General features: G+C 42.7%; 1 protein-coding gene across 6 annotated transcripts in view; it reads right to left on the bottom strand.

Annotated features, from left to right (window-relative positions):
* LOC122549029 (potassium/sodium hyperpolarization-activated cyclic nucleotide-gated channel 1-like) overlaps positions 1-19,947 on the bottom strand; it is a 278,409-nt gene that overhangs the window by 27,621 nt on the left and 230,841 nt on the right. For 3 of the 6 annotated variants that reach the window (XM_043688170.1, XM_043688180.1, XM_043688219.1), the window contains one exon: positions 16,715-16,879. In XM_043688170.1, coding sequence (XP_043544105.1) covers positions 16,715-16,879 — 165 coding nt within the window. Of the gene's footprint in view, positions 1-2,317; positions 2,374-4,958; positions 4,964-16,714; positions 16,880-19,947 lie in introns of those variants that run through there. The other 3 variants (XM_043688200.1, XM_043688188.1, XM_043688210.1) reach the window with 2 other exon arrangements.

The raw sequence follows: 19,947 nt of genomic DNA on the forward strand, positions 1-19,947 counted from the left end.
CACCAATGAGCCTCTTGGCTTGCTGTAGCTATGTGAGCTCTTACCATGAGGTATGCAGGCCAGAGGCATCATCTTACCAACTCTTCAATAAAGTCATTGTACAGACCAGACTGCTGCCTTGTGAAGACAGAATAGTGTACTGCTTGGAGGGGAACTTGCTGATTTTTACATGCTACCTTTATAAAAACAAAATAAAACAAATTCTTGAAATCAGAAATTAAAAAAAAACAGAAAGTGCTGGAGAAAGTTAACAGGCCTGGCAGCATCTTTGGAGATAGAATCACAGCTAATATTTTGACCTTGATACGACTGACAGTATAGTTCAAACATTGACTGTTTCTCTCTCCACAGACACTGCCAGATCTGCTGAATTTCTTCAACACATTCTGTTTTCACTTCTGTCACCCTGTGCTTCGAATGATCAAATTACACAAGCTTGCAACATTCAGTTTCTGAGGTTGCAAATTGAAGAGTAAACCAACAGTTAAGACTAGAAGTTACAAAAATTTTAAAATGATAAAACTAAAGACTCTATGTGATTGTAAGTATAATAAAACAGTTGAACCGAGAGCATAGATAGAAATGAATGAGTAAAATCGAGTAGCTATTACAGAGACATGGCTACATGATGACCTGAACCAGGACTTGAGTTGGACTGTGTCAGGTGAGGTTGAGAGGGAGAGTCCTTCATGTTAACCTCAACTGGTGTGGGAATTGAACTCATGCTTTTGGTGTTGCTCTGTGTTGCAAACTAGCCATTGAGCCAACTGAGCTAACAAAATATACAGTTTGATAAAATTAATTAAATTGTTCCTTCAGCTGGTATCAGAAGTCACACTGTGTTGTACCAGCTGCTTGCCCTTTCCCTTTGCCAAAGCAAGGCATCCTGGGGAACAGGTAAACCAGCAGGAAAGCTTTAGAAATTCAATGTTGACAATGGGTTGGTCAAGTGGACAGGCCAGTAGCTGATGGAATTTAAACCTGATAAGTGCAAGGTGATGGAATTTAGAAGAAGAAACAAGATGAAGAACTATTCAATCAATGGCAGGACACTGGGTAGCTTAGAGGAACAGGGGGATCCTGGGGTAATTATTCACAGATACCTGAAGACAGCAGAGCACATGAATGGACAGTTAAGAAGACATACGAGACACTCACTTTCATCAATCTTGGTATACAGTACAAGAGCAAGAAAATAAATGTTGGAGCTGTACAGAGTGTTGGAGTACTGTATGCAGTACTCTGGTCAGAACAAAGAACAAAGAAAATTTACAGCCCAGGGACAGGCCCTTCGGCCCTCCAAGCCCGAGCCGATCCAAATCTACTGTCTAAACTTATCGCCCAATTCCTAAGCATGTGTATTCCTCTGCTCCTCACCTACTCATGCATCTGTCTAGACGCATCTTAATTGAATTTACTGTGCTTGCCTCTACTACCTCTGCTGGCAACACGTTCCAGACACCCACCACCCTCGGTGTAAAATACTTCCTGCATGTATTCCCATTAAACTTTTCACCTCTCACCTTGAAAGCATGACCTCTCGTTATTGAATCTTTCACCCTGGGAAAAAGCTTATCTCTACCTACCCTATCTACCCTGTCACTTCTCTACAGAAAGGATGTGACAGCACTAGAGAGAGTACAAAGAAGAGTCACCGGACCAAAAACAATAACTTTGTTTCTCTCTCCACAGGTGCTACCAGACCTGCTGAGTTTTTCCAACAATTTCTGTTATTGCTTCAGATGTCCAGCATAGGAGTTTTATTCGCAAGTAATAAAGATTAATGGATGCATTTAAGGGTGAGTAGGATAAGTACATTGAGGACAAAGGAAGATAAGGATATGCTGATCAGGAGACAGGAAGAGAGTTGGCAGAGGCTTATGTGAGGCACCAAAACTGGCATGAACTCATTGGGCCAAATAGCTTGCTTCTGAGCTATACTTTCCATGTAAACTGAGCCTGAGGTAGATCAGAAAAGTGAAGTTCTTTTAATATGAGGTGACAGTTGCAAGGATATCAGGAAGATGTTTGTAAATGCCAATATAGATGATGGCTTTACTTCTTCTGAGCTACAGAAAGTTAATTGCAGAGCATACAAAGTTCATGACTGGATCATGTTTGTTAAAATGATGACTATCGATTTCTTTCTGAAAATCCATATTTGTCACATCTTATCTGGCACACCCTTTATATAAACTCGTCAAACAAAACTTTGCCAAACGTGACTTTAACAAATTCATTCAAGTTGCCCTTACATTTCTATATATTTACCAATTTTGCATTATCCATCCAAGTGGTTCTTGGCTACAGAGTCAGTGAGGCATTCCAATTTAGTCATCCATTACAAATCTCTCCCAGTTTTCATTTCCATGACTTCAATGAAAACAAATTGTGAGAGGTATATATTGGAACATTGATGTGACATTGATCTTTTTACATATTTGACATAAGTTAAATTATTTTGAGTCTGCTTGTTTGTGATGTTGAACTGAATATTTTAGAGTTATTTTATTTACCCTTTCTTTCCTTGAACAACAATCCCATTCTAAAATTTTTACAGTTAAAAACAGTTGTGCACACTTCATACGTTCCTTTAAGTATTTCCAGTTTTGTTAACTTATAATTCATTAGTTTAAGCTGCAGAGTCAGAAAGGCCTATAGAAAAAGGCCTGTCGGTCCTTTGATTCTGTGCCAGTCAATAATAGCCACATAACTATTCTGATCTCATTTTCCAGGACTACGCCCATAGCCTTGTAGGCCTTGGCATTGCAAGTATACATTTAAATATCTCTTAGATGTTACACCTTTACAGACGATGAGTTCCCAATTCCCATCACTTTCTGAGTGAGACCATTTATCCTCGGATTCCCTCTTCACTGACATTAAATCTGTAGCCTCCCCCACCCCAGTGAATGATTCCCTTCACCAAATGGAAAAGTTCCTTTTTGTCTACTCTATCTATGATTAGATTAGATTCCCTACAGTATGAAAACAGGCCCTTCAGCCCAACAAGTCCACACCAACCCTCCGAAGACAACCTACCCAGACCCATTCCCCTACTCTATATTTACCCCTGACTAATGCACCTAACACTATGGGTTATTTAGCATGGCCAATTCACCTGACCTGCACATCTTTGGAATGTGGGAGGAAACCAGAGCACCCGGAGAAAACTCACACAGATATGGGGAGTACATGCAAACTCCACACAGACAGTCATCCGAGCCAGGAATTGAACCTGGGACCCTGGCACTGTGAGGCAGCAGTGCTAACCACTGAGCTAACATGCTGCCCAAATTGTGATGCGTAATATATGACCCTCATGTAGTGTGCATCAATATTACATCACTCAGGAGTCTCTTCTGCTCCAAGAAAATAAATCCAATCTGTCCAATCTCTCTTCATAATTAAAACTCTCCAGCCCAGGCAATTTCCTGATAAATCCCATCTGCACCCTCTCCAGTGCATTCACGTCCCTCCTATAATATGGATTTTAAAACAGCACACAATACTCTAACTGTGGCCTAACCAATATGTTATACAATCCTAGCAGTACTTCCCTGTTCTTAAACTCCACACCTTGGCTAATAAAGGCAAGTGACTCATATGCCTTCTTAACCTGCCTGGCCTAACACTCTAAGGGACTGCTGGACATGCATACCTGATCCTTGGTGCTTTTCAGGGATTCATTTTAGTTTCTCACTCTCTGTGATATGTACAGAATGTTTTACTGTTACATATACAGTCATTGCCTCATCGGAATATATTTATTTTGTAATCTGTGCATTTTGTATTGCAGATCTGCAGCTATTAACTTGTCATCATCTTTGCTATTTTAACTGTCTAATAAATTATGGTGGGTTTTTAGAAAGTAGAAGGCTGCAGATTTTATGTACTAAGTACTCTCCAGAATCCTACCGTTCATCATGTATACCTTGCCTTGTTTCTCCTGCTCAAGTGCATCACTCATACATATCCAGATTGAATTTCATTTGCTCCTGATCAGCCCATCTGTCCAGCCATCCACATCCTCCTGTAATGAGACGTGTGTTGCTGCAGTCTCTGAGGAGTTACAAATGGGGCTGAACATTGAACCTCCTCATTTCTCACGTTATGATGCGGGGAAGGATACTGATGAAGCAGTTAAAGATAGTTGGACCTGTGGCACTACGCCCACTGAAGTATATGGCCTCCGGCTGGGCCCACGGGAACTATAGGCTTCTGTTTCTGCACTTCTGTTTTGTTATATGTACATTCAAATGACATCTATTTTGTCCATAAAAAGTTCTATCATCCCAACTTAAATAACAATCCATGTGACCTTTCAAGTTTGCTTACCTTTGGATTCTCTGCATGAGACAGCATGAGACAGCTAATGTACTGATTCTAACTGACTCTAAGTAGCTTTCTGCCATGGAGCAACACCTAACTGCAGCACCTAACAGCAGCAAACAAAACTGGTGTACTAAAGCATACTTCAGAGGCAGACTGCTAAACTGTATCATCTAGCATAAACTAAACTTGTGCATACTACAAGCAAACAATTTGATTTTAAACCAAGTTGTTATATTTGCAAAAACAACTTGGTTTCTCCTTGCCAATGATTTATAGAATTGGAAAGGTAAATCATAGTGTCAGAAGTTCAATGATTCAATGCACAAAGAGAAGGCTGAAAGAAACAAACTGAAACTCGGTGGATCTCAGGCCCTGCTGAAGCAAGTGCAGCAGAAAGTATTTTACTGCAGAGCATAATAACTGGGAGCTTTGTTGCTTTTTTGGCTGCAGAAAGCGCTGAAAGATTGCTTCAAACTATTTTCTCAATCATTATATGCAACAGAATTCAATTAAGTTAAAAAGAAAGGGCAGCTTGCAATAAGCATAGAGCAGGGGTGACAAGCCTGCAGCTATGGAACAGATAAGCTCTCTCGAAGAATGAGAAATCAAGGTAAAAGACTCACCTCAGCTTGGAAGCACAAGAAAGAAGAACTGAAGTTACATATTGAATTTCCAGTGACTGATGGGAGAAGTGCAAGTTAAAATGTTTTTACACCCTATATATACTTGGTAGATAGCATTACTTAGAAATTTACTTGGGTTGAAAACATTTGTCAACATTACGTGAGGACTCCTGCTTCTTGGATGCTGCCTGACCTGCTGCGCTTTTCCAGCAACACATTTTTCATCCCTTACGTGAGGACTGCACCTGTTCTGACATCCTGAAATGCACAGACTTGATCCCTCCAGAAGTGAGCTTTCACTAATGCTCCAATGTATTATGAAAGATTTCAGAGGAAGATGATCATCCGAGAAAGGAAAGATCACACACCTTCTATCACTTATACCCCTGCCATATCACCACGCTAACGGCGATCAGGATTTAGTAGCTGCTTGTGTGAAAGGAAATGTCCAATATGATAATTGGGGGCCTCCAAACTGACACTTCTGCCATGTGGCATCATACGTTAGATGAGATGGAAATACAGATGATGCCAACTTGGAAGGAGCAATCAGTTGTGACTAGGTCATTCAGCATTGCAACATGATTTGGAAAAATATGTACATGGAGAAATAAAAGCAGATGAAATTTAATAGTGACAAATATAATAAAACAAAGAACAGCACATGCTGGAGCTCTGGAACAAACAAAAACAGAAATTACTGTCGAAACTCAGCACGTCTGACAGTATTTATTGAGAGAGAAACAGAGTTAATGCTTCAAGTCCTGTGACCTACATGTTGAAACATATTATCAACCAACACGTTAACCTGAAGAGAATCCTGAACCAAGACTCCTAAGTCCCTTTGTGCTCAGATTTCCGAAGCCTTCTCCTATTTAGAAAATAGTCTAGCCTCTTTTCTTCCAACCAAAGTGCGTGACCTCACAATTTCCCACATTATATTCCATTTGCTACTTCTTTGCTCACTCTTCTAGACTGTCCATATTCTTTTACAGCCTCCCTGCCTCCTCAACAGTATCTGTCCCTCTACCCTATCTTTGTGCTATCTGACACTGAGCAATAACCCCCTCAAATTATTTGCCCAGTCGTTAATGTATAACATGAATAGTTATGGTCCCAAAACAGAACCCTGTGGAACTCCACTTGTCATCAGCTGCCATCCTGAAAAAGACCTCTTTGTTCATACTCTCTGCTTTCTGCCAGTCAGCCAATCTTTTATCCATGCTGGTACCTCACCCTAAAACCCAAGGGCTCTTACTTAAATGTTAACTCTGTTTCTCTCTCCACAGATGTTGCCAGATCTGCTGAGCTTCGACAGCAATTTCTGTTCTTGTTACCCGATGATCTGCCCGTAGAAAGAAAGCAAATGAGGAACGAGTGTGTGGTGCTCCCTTGGACTACTGGTGTACCACAAAATCTCTGATGGAGCTGGTGAGATAGGTGCACTGTTACTGAAACTCCAACCAAAAGTGTTTAAAGTGATGAGGAAATCAGTCGGCCTGGTGCTCAAAGTGTCCAATCACTATAAATTAAAAATCAATAAAACAAAAAGGGTAGGACAGTGGCTCAATGGTTCCTCACAGAACCAGAGACCCAGGTTCGATTCCAGCCTTGGGTGACTGGCTGTGTGGAGTTTGCACATTCTCCTCGTGTCTGCGTGGGTTTCCTTCCACAATCTAAAGATGTGCAGGTTAGGTGAATTGGCCTTGCTAAATTGCCCAAAGTGTTCAGGGATGTGTAGCTTAGGTGCATTAGTAAGGGATAAATATAGGGCAGGGAAATGGGTCATGGTATGTTGCTCTTCAGAGGGTCGGTGTGGACTTGTTGGACTGAAAAGCCTGTTTCTGCACTGTCGGGATTCTAGTTTTAATTCTATAAATACTGAAAAATGGAGCAAAATAAATTGCTGCAAGTTGGGAAAGTTGTTTTCAAACTACATATTCCCTTGGTCCATTCTGAAGGAAAGTCAGAGAAAAGACTACCATGTGTGATCTTGGTGTCGGATGATTGATGGTTGGGAAAAGATTTGAATAACTTGGACTGTTTATTTTTCAAAAGAATTCATAAAGGCATTGAAATGGTAGGAAATGGTTAGATTTTAAACCATGAGAGTGTAACAAGAGTTTATCTTGGTGCAACCCATTCAAACCAATTTTCAGACCGATATCAGTAAATTTTCTTCAGTGTGACAGTGAGGGAAAAGATCCTGGAAAACAATTGAGAAGAATTTAGGGACAGTGATGGGACAAATGCTGTGTTATTTTTTGGATGAATAAATTAAGAGAACTCAAATGGTATTTTCCATTTTTATTTATCAGGTTCATTCTGGACCATGAAAAATCTGTTCACTCTTCAACTGTTATTTTTGAGGAGGCATTCACCAATTTTACAAGAGTCAATGGTTATTTGGATTTCTACCTTGTGAAGTACTCCAGTATCCTGCATTGTAATCCAATGGAGGACAGCTAGTATTTTGGCCTGAGAGGTTTGGTCCTGTCACTGTTACCCTGGTGGTACAAGTACATCTGGATATGATCAAAGAACATCAGTATGATCTGCTGCAGGCCCCGCAGCAGAACTCCTTAACACATGCATTCCAAAATCTCCCACTTCTAATTCAAGCATTTTCTAGATAATGATGAAATGTTATATTGAGCATTGCTGTCAAACAGCCTTGATCATAAACTAATAGCTAATGAAGCAACTGCCCACACAGAATCCAAGAGTGGAACATTTGGGTTCCCAGTTAGTGGAACAGTGAACTTTGGTAGGACCATAAAACAGACAATACTATCCAGCTAGGCGAAAGTGAGGACTGCAGATGCTGGAGATTAGAGTCAAGATTAGAGTGATGCTGGAAAAGCACAGCAGGTCAGGCAGCATCCAAGGAGCAGGAAAATCAATGTTTCGGCCAGGAGCCCTTCATTAGGAATGAGGCTGGAAGCCTCGGGGATGGAGAGATAATTGGGAGGGGGTGGGACTGGGGAGAAGGTAGTTGAGGGTGCAATGGGTGGATGGAGGAAGGGGTATAGGTGACAGGTCAGACAGGAGGGTGGAGCAGATAGGTGGGAAGGAAGATTAGCAGGTGGGACAGGTCATGAGGATGTTGCTGAGCTGGAAGGTTGGAACTGGGGTAAGGTGGGGGGAGGGGAAATGAGGAAACTGGTCAAGTCCACATTGATACCCTGGGGTTGAAGTGTTCCGAGGCAGAAGATGAGGTGTTCTTCCTCCAGGCGTCAGGTGGTGAGGGCGTGGCAATGGAGGAAGCCCAGGAACTGCATATCCTCGGCAGAGTGGGAGGGGGTGTTGAAATGTTCGGCCACAGGGCGGTGTGGTTGATAGCTGCGGGTATCTCGGAGGAGTTCCCTTAAACGCTCGGCAAGAAGGCATCCAGTCTCCCCAATGTAAAGCAGATCACATTGGGAGCAATGGATACAGTAAATGACATGTGTGGACATGCAAGTGAAACTTTGATGGATATGGAAGGCACCTTTGAGGCCTTGGATGGAGGTGAGGGGGGAGGTGTGGGTGCAGGTTTTACAATTCCTGCAGTGGCAGGGAAGATGCCAGGAGGGAAGGGTGGGTCACTGGGGAGCATGGACCTGACCAGGTAGTCACGGAGGGAACGGTCTTTGTGGAAAGTGGAAAGGGGTGTGGAGGGAAATACATCCCTGGTGGTGGGGTCCGTTTGTAGGTGGCGGAAATGATGGTGGATGATGCGTTTATACAGAGGTTGGTGAGGTGGAAGTTGAGGACCAGGGGGGTTTTGTCTTTGTTGCGGTTGAAGGGGTGGGGTTTGATGGCATAACGTGGGATGAGATGTGGGAGGGGGAATTACAATCTTTAAAGAAAGCGGTGATCTGATGTGTTCTGTAGTGGAACTGATCCTTCTGGGAGCAGATACAGCAGAGGCAGAGGAATTGGGAGTAGGGGATAGCATTTTTGCAGGAAGTAGGATGGGAGGAGGTGTAATCCAGGTAGCTGTGGGAGTCGGTGGGTTTGTAAAAAATGTTGGTGTTGAGTCAGTTGTCATTGATAGAGATGGAGAGGTCCAGGAAGGGGAGGGAGTGTCAGAGATGGTCCAGGTAAATTTAAGGTCAGGGTGGAATGTGTTGATGAAATTGATTAAATGCTCAACCTCCTTGTGGGAGCACGAGAGGCACCGATGCAGTCGTCAATATAGCTGAGGAAGTGGTGGTGAGTGGTGCTGGTGTAACTACAGAAGATAGACTGTTTTACATAGCCGACAAAGAGACAGGCATAACTGGGGCCCATACGGGTGCCCATGGCTACCCCTTTCATCTGGACGAAGTGGAAGGATTCGAAAGAGAAATTGTTGAGGGTCAGGACCAGTTCATCCGAACGAATGAGTGTGTCAGTGGAAGGATACTAATGGGGACATCGGGAGAGGAAGAAACAGAGGGCTTGGAGGCTCGGGTCATGGCGGATGGAGGTGGAGACGGATTGGATGTCCATGGTGAAAATGAGGGACTTGGGACCAGGGAAATGGAAGTCTTGAAGGAGGTGGAGAGTGTGGGTAGTGTTCTGAACATATGTGGGGAGTTCCTGGACTCGGGTGGATAGGACAGTTTCGAGATAGGTGGAGATGAGTTCAGTGGGGCAGAAGCAGGCTGAGACGATGGGTTGGCCGGGGTAGTTAGGCTTGGGGATTTTGGGAAGGGGGTAGAATTGGGTGGTGCGGGGTTCCCAAACTATGAGGTTGGAAGTTATGGGTGGGAGATCTCCTGAGGTGATGAGGTTGTGTACGATCTGGGAGATGATGGTTTGGTGATGGGGGGTTCTGGGAGATGTACAGCTGACCATTATAAATGAACCCATTCTCCCTTCCACTCTCTTCCTTCTTTAATTGCTGGCTGGCCTGGTATTGTTTGTTTTACACTTCTAGTAAAGTATGTTAATCCAATATATTTCCTTTCTATGGCAATGACTAGTAAGTTGTTTGATAATGATACAAGTTGTTGAAAAACAGTCACTTGCATTAGCACAGCTACAAATACAGAGTAAAAAAAAATATTTTGGTCCAAAGTCAATAGTCAATCTGCAATTAAAGTGCAGAATACTAGATATTGAAGGCAAAAATACTGAGCTTAGGGTAAAAGAATGGAGGTCTGAGGAACGGTCACTGGACCCAAAACATTAACTGATTTCTCTTCACAGATGCTGCCAGACATGCTGGGCTTTTCTAGCAATTCCTGTTTTTCTATAGAAGAATGAAGGTTTTCTTTTAATTTGGACAAGTTGCAGTTGGTTCACTTCGTATATGGGCCATCACCAACATCCCACACTCACTCCCCATACTCACTTCTGCTTGATGTCACTCGGGAGCAACAATATTGACAGAATGGTGCATTGTGTGAAAACTCCCACCAGGTCTTATGGCCCAGAATTGGAAGGTGACTACCAGTTTTCTAATGGTGAATGATCACTGAACAATTGACTGCAGTAAAGAAAGTGACAAGAACTATATTTCAAAAATATGAATTCTCTGACCAAACAGCTCGTTCCAGCTTCAACATGTCTGTCCAGAGGATAAGAAATGATATGTTCACTGCACTAACACAGAGTGCCAGTCCTCTCTGAAATATTTTTCTTTTGACAATTTGGAGAATTCAATTGTGAGTATGAGAATGTTCACCCGAAGACCATGGTCAGCAAATTGCTGCTTCCACACTTGTGCAGCATTCCATCGTCTTTTAGCCTCTCACTGCTCTGAGAATTTAAAATACAAGCCCTAGTTACGTTTTATGTTTTGGAGTCGGAGTTTCTGAATAGATACCTCTTGCTTTCTGAAACTCATGTAGGTACTTTTTTTTAGCACATTGGTGTTAAATTTTTCCATGACTGATGAACAGATGGGAAATCTGGACATGCTCCAGATGGATGGCCCTCGCATATTTCCATTAGGTTAGTAAATCCTGGAGGCTACAACTGATAGCAAATCAAGGGGATAGGAATTAGGCATATGTCCAAATCCTCATTATGCATTCTTTATTTCATCAACATTTTGCTCTGGAAACAATAAATGCAGCAACTTACCCCACTGTTCATGAACAAAAGTCACAATTATACAGAAGAAAATATTTTGTGTAGCAATTCATAATTTTCCGTGAAATTATAGGCACATATAGCTTGATTAATAAAAGAGATGAAGGTATCACATACCAACTCTTCAAGGTGTGGATGCCCCATGTCCCCTAACGTGGGGAAGGCCTGTCAAGTAAGTCATAGTGTCATAGAGTCACACAGCATGGAAACAGACCCTTCAGTCCAACTCTCCAATGCCGACCAGATATCCTAAATAAATCCAGTTCCATTTGCCAGCACTTGGCCCATATGCCTCTAAACCCTTCCTATTCATTCACCCATCCAGATACCTTTTAAATGTTGTAATTGTACAGCCTCCCACTTCCTCTGGCTCAATCCATACACACACCACTCTCTGCATTGAAAAGTTGCCCCTCAGGTCCTTTTTAAATCTTTCCCCTCTCATCTTAAACTTATATGCTCTAGTTTTGATTCGCAGACGCAGGGAAAAGACCTTAGGTATTCACCCTATCCACGCCCCTCATGATTTTATCAACCTCAAAAAGATCATCCCTCAGACTCTGACACTCAAGGGAAAATAGTCTCAGCCTATTCAGCCTCTCCCTATAGCTCAAACCCTCCAAATTTGGCAACATCTTTGTAAATCTTTGCTGAACCCTTTCGAATTTAGCATCATTGCTATCATAGGGAGACCAGAATTGAACACAATATTCCAAAAGTTGCTTCGCCAATAACCTATCTGTTCCAATTCCTATACTCAATGAACTGACCGATAAAGGCAAGCATGCAAAACGCCTTCTTCACCACCCTGTCTACCTGCGACTCCACTTCCAAGAAACTATGCACCTCCACCTCTAGGTCTCTCTGTTTGGAACATTCCCCAAAGTCCTATCATTAACTGTATAAGTCCTGCCCTGATTTGCCTTACCAACATGCAACACCTCACATTTATCTAAATTAAACTCTCTCTATCATCAGCCCATTGGCCCATCTGCTGAAGGTCCCATTGTACTCTCAGATAACCATTGTCACTGTCCACAACACCATCAATTTGGCTGTTATCTGCAAACTTACTAACCATACCTTCTATGTTCACATCCACATCATTTATATAAATGATGAAAAGCAAAGGACCCAGCACCAATCCGCTGGTCACAGAACTCCAGTGCAATAAACAACCTTCCACACCACCCTCCTATCTTCAAGTCAATTTTGCATCCAGTTGGCTAGGTCCCCCTGGATTCCATGTGATCTAATCTTACAATCCCGTCTACCATGCGGAACCTTGTCAAACGCTTTGTTGAAGTTCATATGGACAATGTCTACTGCTCTGCCTTCATCTATCTTTTTTGTCACCTCTTCAAAAACCTCAATCAAATCAATAAGATATGATTTCCCACACACAAAGCCATATTGACTAATCAGTGCTTGCCTTTCAAATACGGGTAAATCCTGTCCCTCAGAATTCCTTCCAAAAACGTACCCACTACTGTCTTAAGGTTCAAGGCTTTTCCTTACAGCTCCCTGGCTTTACCTTACAGCCATTCTTAAATAATGGCACTGCATTAGTCACCCTCCAGTCTTCTGGCACCTCACCCATGACTGTTGAAGATACAAATATCTCAGCAAGAGACCTAGCAATCTCTTTGCTAGAATCTCACAAAGTTCTGGAATACACCTGATCAGGTTCCTGAATGTAGCTACCTTATTCATCCAGCACCTCCTCTTCTGTAATGTGGATACTTTTCAAGATATCACTTTTTATTTCCCCAAGTTCCTTAGCTTCCACATCCTTCTCCACAGTAATTGCTGATGTGAAATAGTTGTTTAGGTTCTCAGCCATTTCCTGTGATTTAACACATAGACAGCCTTTTTGATCTTTAAGGGGCCCTATTCTCTCTCTAATTACTCCTTTGCCCTCCCACTCAAACACTGAACAAGGCAGAGGTGGGCCTCCCCCATGAACAAAGACCCCCATGGAAGCCTCGCTCGCCAAGAGCTGCTGGCTGTCCAGAGGCTGACAGCTCTATGTTCAACGTCACCACCGGGAGGTGGAGGCGGGGGGTGACACAGAAAACATAGAAACAAGGAGCATGAGTAGGCTGTTCGGCCCTTCATGTCTGCTCTGCCATTCAATATGTTCATGGGTGATCCTCCATCACAATGGCATATTCTCACTTTCTCCTCAAATACCATCCAAATTTAAGATTTTATCTGTTTCTTTTGTAAATATATTCAGTGACTGTGGTTCTGTTCGCCGAGCTGGAAGTGTTTGTTGCAAATGTTTCGTCCCCTGTCTAGGTGACATCCTCAGTGCTTGGGAGCCTCGAACAGAACCACAGCAACGAGCACCCGAGCTACAAATCTTCTCACAAACTTTGAATATTCAGAGACCTGGGCCCACAACCTTCTGTGTACTAACTTCCATAGATTCACTACTCTTTGAGTGAAATATCTTTCTTCATCACAGTCTTAAATAGTCAACAGGGATTCTAAGAATCTTCTCTGGTTCTAGACTCTGCAACCTCCCCGCATCCAGTCTATCCAGCCCTTTTATAATTTTGTAGATTTTAATCAAATCTGCTCTCACCCTTGTGAACCTTAATGAACACCGATCTAATTGAACTAATCTCTCCTCATACATCAGTTCTGCCAATCACAGTGACAGCTTTATGATAACTATGAATGCAATACTCCAGGTGTGACCTCACTAAGGCCCTGTATAACTGCCATGAGATACTCCTATTCTCTTGCAATGAATGCCAATGTACCATTTGCCTTACTAATTGCTTGCTAAACCTGCTTACTTGCATTGACTGGTATGGTAAGACACCAGATGCCCTTATATATGCACACTTCCTTATGGATCACCATTTACATGATACTCTGCCTTTCTGTTTTTCACATTGATGTGTTCAATTTTACATTTAGTTTTGTTGTACTGCATCTGCCATATGTTTGTTCACTCGCTCAACTTATCTAAATCTTCTTGAAGTATCTTTGCATTCTCCTTGCAAGTCCCAAGCTTGACCCAAACACACCAGCAACTTGGAAATGTTGCTTTTGTTTCTCCCATCCAGGTCATTTATGTGAAGAGTGAATATCTAGGGCTAAAGTACTGATCCTTGTGGTCTTAGACTAGTTACGGCCTGCCACTTGGAAAAATACCATTTGTTCCTTCTCTGTGTTTCCTGTCAACCAGTTCTTGTTCCATACCAATATATTATCCCTTGTGTAGAAAGTGAGGACTGCAGATGCTGGAAATCAGAGTCGAGAGTGTGGTGCTGGAAAAGCACAGCAGGCCAGGCAGGATCCGAGGAGCAGGGGAATCCTGCTCCTTGGATGCTGCCTGATCTGCTGTGCTTTTCCAGCACCACACTCTTGACTATTATCCCCCAACCCATGTGCTTTAGCTTTGCTCACTATCTCTTATGAGGGACCTTGTCAAAAGCCTTATGAAAATCCAAACACACCACATCGCTGGTTCTTCCTTACCTATCGGTAAATTATATCTGCAACAACCTCCAGTCAACATGTTAAGCATGATTTGCCTTTCATAAACTTTGTCTAATCTGACCAATGCTTTTTAAAATTCAGCTTCAAACCTTTTACAATTGTTTCTAGCATTTTCCCAACGATTGATGTTAGGCAATCTGGTCTGAATACTGTTTTATCTCCCTCCCTTTTAAATAGTGGGCTTACATTTGCCACCCTCAAATCTGTAAGAATTGCTTCAGAGTCTCCAGAATTTTGTAAGATGTCCATCAATACATCCAATATTTCCAGGGCCGCTCCTTTCGTATTCTGGGATGTCAATTATCAGGCCCAGGTGATTTGTCAGCCTTTAACCCCATTCACTTCCACAACACCATTTTCTAACATATACTGATTCTTTTCAATGGCCTCTCACTAGACTGTTGATTCCATATTGTTTCTGGGAAATTATTTGCGCCCTCTTTTCTAATTCTTCTGCGTGTGTTCAATTCTTCTGCCATTCCTTTGTTCCTCGTTGCAATTTCCCCAGCTTCTGGCTGTAAGGGAACTGCATTTGCCTTTTGTAGTCTTTTTCTCTTCACATAATAGAAACTTTTACAAACAATTTCTATATTCTCTCCAATTTTACTGTTGTACTCTATCTCCTGCCCCTCAGCAACATTTTTGTTTCTTTTTGCTGAATTTAAAATGCTCCCAATCTTTAGACTTGCTGCTTTTTCTGGCAATTTTACATACCTCCACTTTAGATCTAATACTACCATTAATTTCTTTTCAAAGCCATGGTTGACTCCACTTCCTCATTTGTTTTTGTGCCAAACAGGAATGAATAACTGATTCATTCACATTGTTCTCTAAATATGAACTACCATTAATCCTTTAGTAAGGTTCCACAATCCATCCTTAACACTCCATGCCTCATAGCCTCATAGTTCCCTTTATTTAGATTCATGCCCTTTGTTTCAGATTTTACTACATCCTTCTCTGTCTTAATAGAGGAGGTGAGTACAATAACCACCTGAGGTCCAGGTGTGGCCAAGCAACAAATGGGTGATGACAGAAGAGGGTTAGAGGTTGGGAATACAGTAGAAAGGCATGGTGGGGTTCAGCAGCACAGGCAAGGGAGTACCTGTCAGAGCCAAACCCCTCCTGATGCAATGTTTCTCAATCGGGCACTTTGGTTTTGAGCGAGTTACGTCTGAGCCCTGAAGAAACCTGAATAGGTTTGTTTTTTGTATTGCCCACTTGTTGATTTCCCCACTAGATTCTTGTGGCTAATACCTATACCTGTAATGGATAAAACCCTTATGTGGGCTTTCATTGCACAATTGGTGGCCAGTTAGAAAGTTTATATGTGTGCTTTCCCAGCATGGACTTGATCAGGGTGGAAGTGAATGGTGGCAAAATCACCTCTGATCACAACCAGGCTCCCTGGGATTAAATTGCACTCTCCCACCAAACCCCACTGCTGGATAGGTTATAACATTTTGTCCACTGGGTTAAAAGTAATAAGTGGAGATAATAATTTAAAAAAGAAGATAAACTGAAACATTAATGAAAATATCTGAGGAAACAAATGTTGAATGATTAAAGTTGGACTTTTGAATCACATACTAACTTATACATTTAGGAAGAGAATGGAAACTTATGATATTAATTGACTATTTGCAATCAATCACTTGGGCAGTTACCATATGATGAGTTACAGAGACTGTGTAAATAGAGATTTCTTGACTTGGGATAGACAGCCAAAGGTACTATACAGTAAAATGCCTCGACTCCAATCTACACAGTCCACACTGAAATGGTGATGAGACCCCTTCTCCTTTAAACAACTAGAAAGCAGGGAAGAAGGTATTCAAAAAAACTCATGGAAGGGAAGGTGTGAAATTAAAACTAAAAAATGCAAATCAGAGATTTTAATATATTCCGAAACAATGAAAATATCTTCAAAGATCTTTTTCTACCATCATGCACAGAACTAAACTATCAAAGTGACCAGCTTTTCAGAAATATTTAGTTAGAAAGGGGAATGGAGATTGCTTTATGCTAACTATAAAGTGGCCACAGAGAGAGAGAAAATAGTTTGTCTGTTGGCACCTTTATTTCTGTGTTTAAGTGACTTATTGCATGCTGTAGAATTCAACAGTTTAGCGTTACCATGCATACAGTAGCAGTCCACATTCAATGAAACATACCAATTCTGTTCAGTCTGTCAATTGCCACAGTTTCAAATGCCCTTCGCATCATTGGGTATTGCTCCAGCACTTCATTGAAATGATCCACAGAGAGGGAGTAGAGTCGACAGTAGGTGTCAGCTTTCACACTGGCAGTACGCCGTCCTTTAGTGAGTAAGCAGATTTCTGAAGAGGGAGAAACAAGAAATAAAAATTCAGAGGCAGGTATTGAATCTGTCAGGCACTCCAAGAGATTATTTTGTTCAACCCAAAGTGAATGCCAGAAATTGATCTGGTTTCTTCGCTCCCAGTAGTTTTGGTTTGGGTGGTGGACCAAAGATTGACTTTTTTTTATTTCTCAATGGGGCATTGTGCTTTTGCTGTGTGTAAATTTCATTTTTTTCCAGTAGAATTCATAATTGTGATTGTCTAACCTCAACAGGAAGATGATGCAATAGTAAAATTCATCTCCGTGTCCATAAGACCAAAATATATGAGAGAAACAGGCTACCCAGCCTATTGAAACTGGTCTGCCATTTGATCAGAACTGACATGCAAAAGTGGGAAGACATTAGCTAAGATTCACTAATTTGGGACAAGATTTTCATGGATAGCAGGATTTCCCACACTGCCACCTGAAGAGCTGGCAGGGAACGCATCACCACAGGTCTCCATTGCCACATAATTGGTCTGGCACTCTGAAGGGCGTTAATTGGTGACAGGGCTTCTACTTGGGTGGATATCCTGCCTCAGACTGTAGTCCCAGCACCACCAATGGCAGCAGTAGCCAGGTTCGAGTCGAGAGTATGATGCTGGAAAAACACAGCAGGTCAGGCAGCATCCAAGGAGCAGGAAAATTGATGTTTTGAGCTTAAGTCCTTCATCTAGATTGAGGCTGTGAGCCGAGGGGGTGGTGATGTAGTTAAGAGTGCGCTAGGAAGATGGAGGTGGGGCTGAAGGTGATAGGTCGGAGAGGAAGGTGGAGGGAATAGATGGGAAGGAAGATGGAAGGTAGGACAGATCATGAAGGTGGTGCCAAGTTGGAAGGTTGGAATTTGGATAAGGTGGGGGGGAGGGGAAATGAGGAAACTGGTGAAATCCACATTGATGCCGTGGGGTTGGAGGGTCCCGAGGTGGAAGATGAGGTGTTCTTCCTCCAGGTATCAGGTGGTAGGGGTTTGGCGATGGTGGAGAACCAGGACCTGCATGTCCTTGGTGGAGTGGGAGGGAGCGTTGAAGTGTTCGGCCACAGGGCAGTGGGGTTGGTTAGTGTGGGTATATCCACCAGAGATATAGCTCCTTCTCCACCCCTATCCACTTTCTGCAACTACCTCATCAGGTCGACATCCCTAACAAACCACCCTCCCCATCTGGCACCTTCCCCTGCCACCGCAGGAATTGCAAAACCTGTGCTCACACCTCCACCCTCATCTCTATCCAAGGCCACAAAGAAACCTTCCATGTCCATCAAAGTTTCACCTGCACTTCCACACATGTCATTTACTGTATCCGTTGCTACCTACGCTGCGGTGGCCTCTACATTGGGAAGACAGGATGCCTACTCGCAGAGCACTTCAGAGAACATCTCCAGGACACCAACACCAACCAATCCCACCGCCCCGTGGCCGAACACTCTCCCACTCCACTGAGGACATGCAAGTCCTGGGCTTCCTCCATTGCCAAACCCTTACCACACGACACCTAGAGGAAGAACACCTCATCTTCTACCTCAGGACCCTCCAACCGCACTGCATCAATGTGGATTCACCAGTTTCTCATTTCCCCTCCCCCCCACCTTATCCCAGTTCCAACCTTCCAATGCGGCACCACCCTCATGACCTGTTCATCTTCCTTCCCACCTATTCACTCCACCCTCCCCTCTGACCTTTCACCTTCACCCCACCTCCATCCACTTATTGCACTCTCAGCTACCTTCCCCCTCAGCCCCACTCCCTTGGCTCACAGTCTCATTCCTAATGAAGGGCTTTTGCCCAAAACGTCGACTCTCCTGCTTCTCAGATGCACTGACTGGCTGTGCTTTTCCAGCACCACACTCTTGACTCTGATCTCCAGCATCTGCAGTCTTCACTTTCACATAGCCAGGTTTGAGACTACCCAGAATCTAGGTCCTGAGTCCAGGACCAGGAATGTCCAGGTGGTCTGGAGGCAAGGCAAGAAAAGGAAGTGAGGCCTGAGGGGGCTGGAAAGGCAGAGGTGGTGGGTTCCAATCGAAAGGGTCATGGTATCCAAAGGGGCAGGTGTTGGTAGATTGACGACAACCTTGAGTGAAATACCCTTCACCTCATGTTGACCCTCAGCAGGACGACCTGGGATCCTATATGATGGAACTTTGTTCCTGGCAGCCTCAAAATTGTTGTGGAGCAGGAAAGGGCTCCTATGTGGCCAATGATTAATCATTCATGGGATTCAACTGGGGTGAGGGCAGGCAGATTGCCCTCGGTTTTGCCCACACCTTGGAGATCTGAGAACAGGTAAGGGGCAGGCAGGAGGGGGAAGGGAAAGCTGTCCAGGCTGTTATAGTTATTCGGCATGCAAACCTGCTGACAGACATTGTAAAATCCTGCTTCTGACTTAGAGCAGAATCCTTGTTGAAAAAAAAATGTTTTTCAGTTTTGGAGATGATTGAACTTGGATGTAACTCCTTTAAAGCTGAAATGAAAGAGTAAAAAGCAGCAAAAATGATGGAATTATTATCCATTACAAGACACCTTTCTCAGGATTAGTGGGATAGTGGTGAACTAAATGGATTAAATGGAAAAATAATAATAATTTGGTGAAATAATGTTAATGATTTTTGGGTAATATATGACTTGAGATGCAAGCAGAATAACCCCATGTGCCTACATTTCTTTGGATGACATTCAAATTTACTGCTTAAGTGAATGTAAAAAAAATCCAATGGTCCTATTGAAAGAGGAGCAGGGAACTTCTGGCAATTATGTAGTTCTCATACGATATCAATAGATCAGAATATCCAGTAATTATCTTAGTGTTGCTTGTGGGATTCTCTGTGTACCATCTGGCTGTTTGCTATCTTTCCCAATATTAGAACAGTGACTACATTTCCCATCTACTTAATTGGCAGCAGTGTATTTCGAGATACCACCCTGAGGTCACTTAAAGCAAGTTTTTTCTTTACTTATGTGTCACTAGGATCACTTATGTCTTTCGATTATAGAGAGCAGATACTCTGTAACATCAAGAAACTGGAAGAATCAATTTGACATTGTACA

The sequence above is a fragment of the Chiloscyllium plagiosum genome, chromosome 1 (genome assembly GCF_004010195.1).
Source record: "Chiloscyllium plagiosum isolate BGI_BamShark_2017 chromosome 1, ASM401019v2, whole genome shotgun sequence".
Classification (NCBI taxonomy): domain Eukaryota; kingdom Metazoa; phylum Chordata; class Chondrichthyes; order Orectolobiformes; family Hemiscylliidae; genus Chiloscyllium; species Chiloscyllium plagiosum.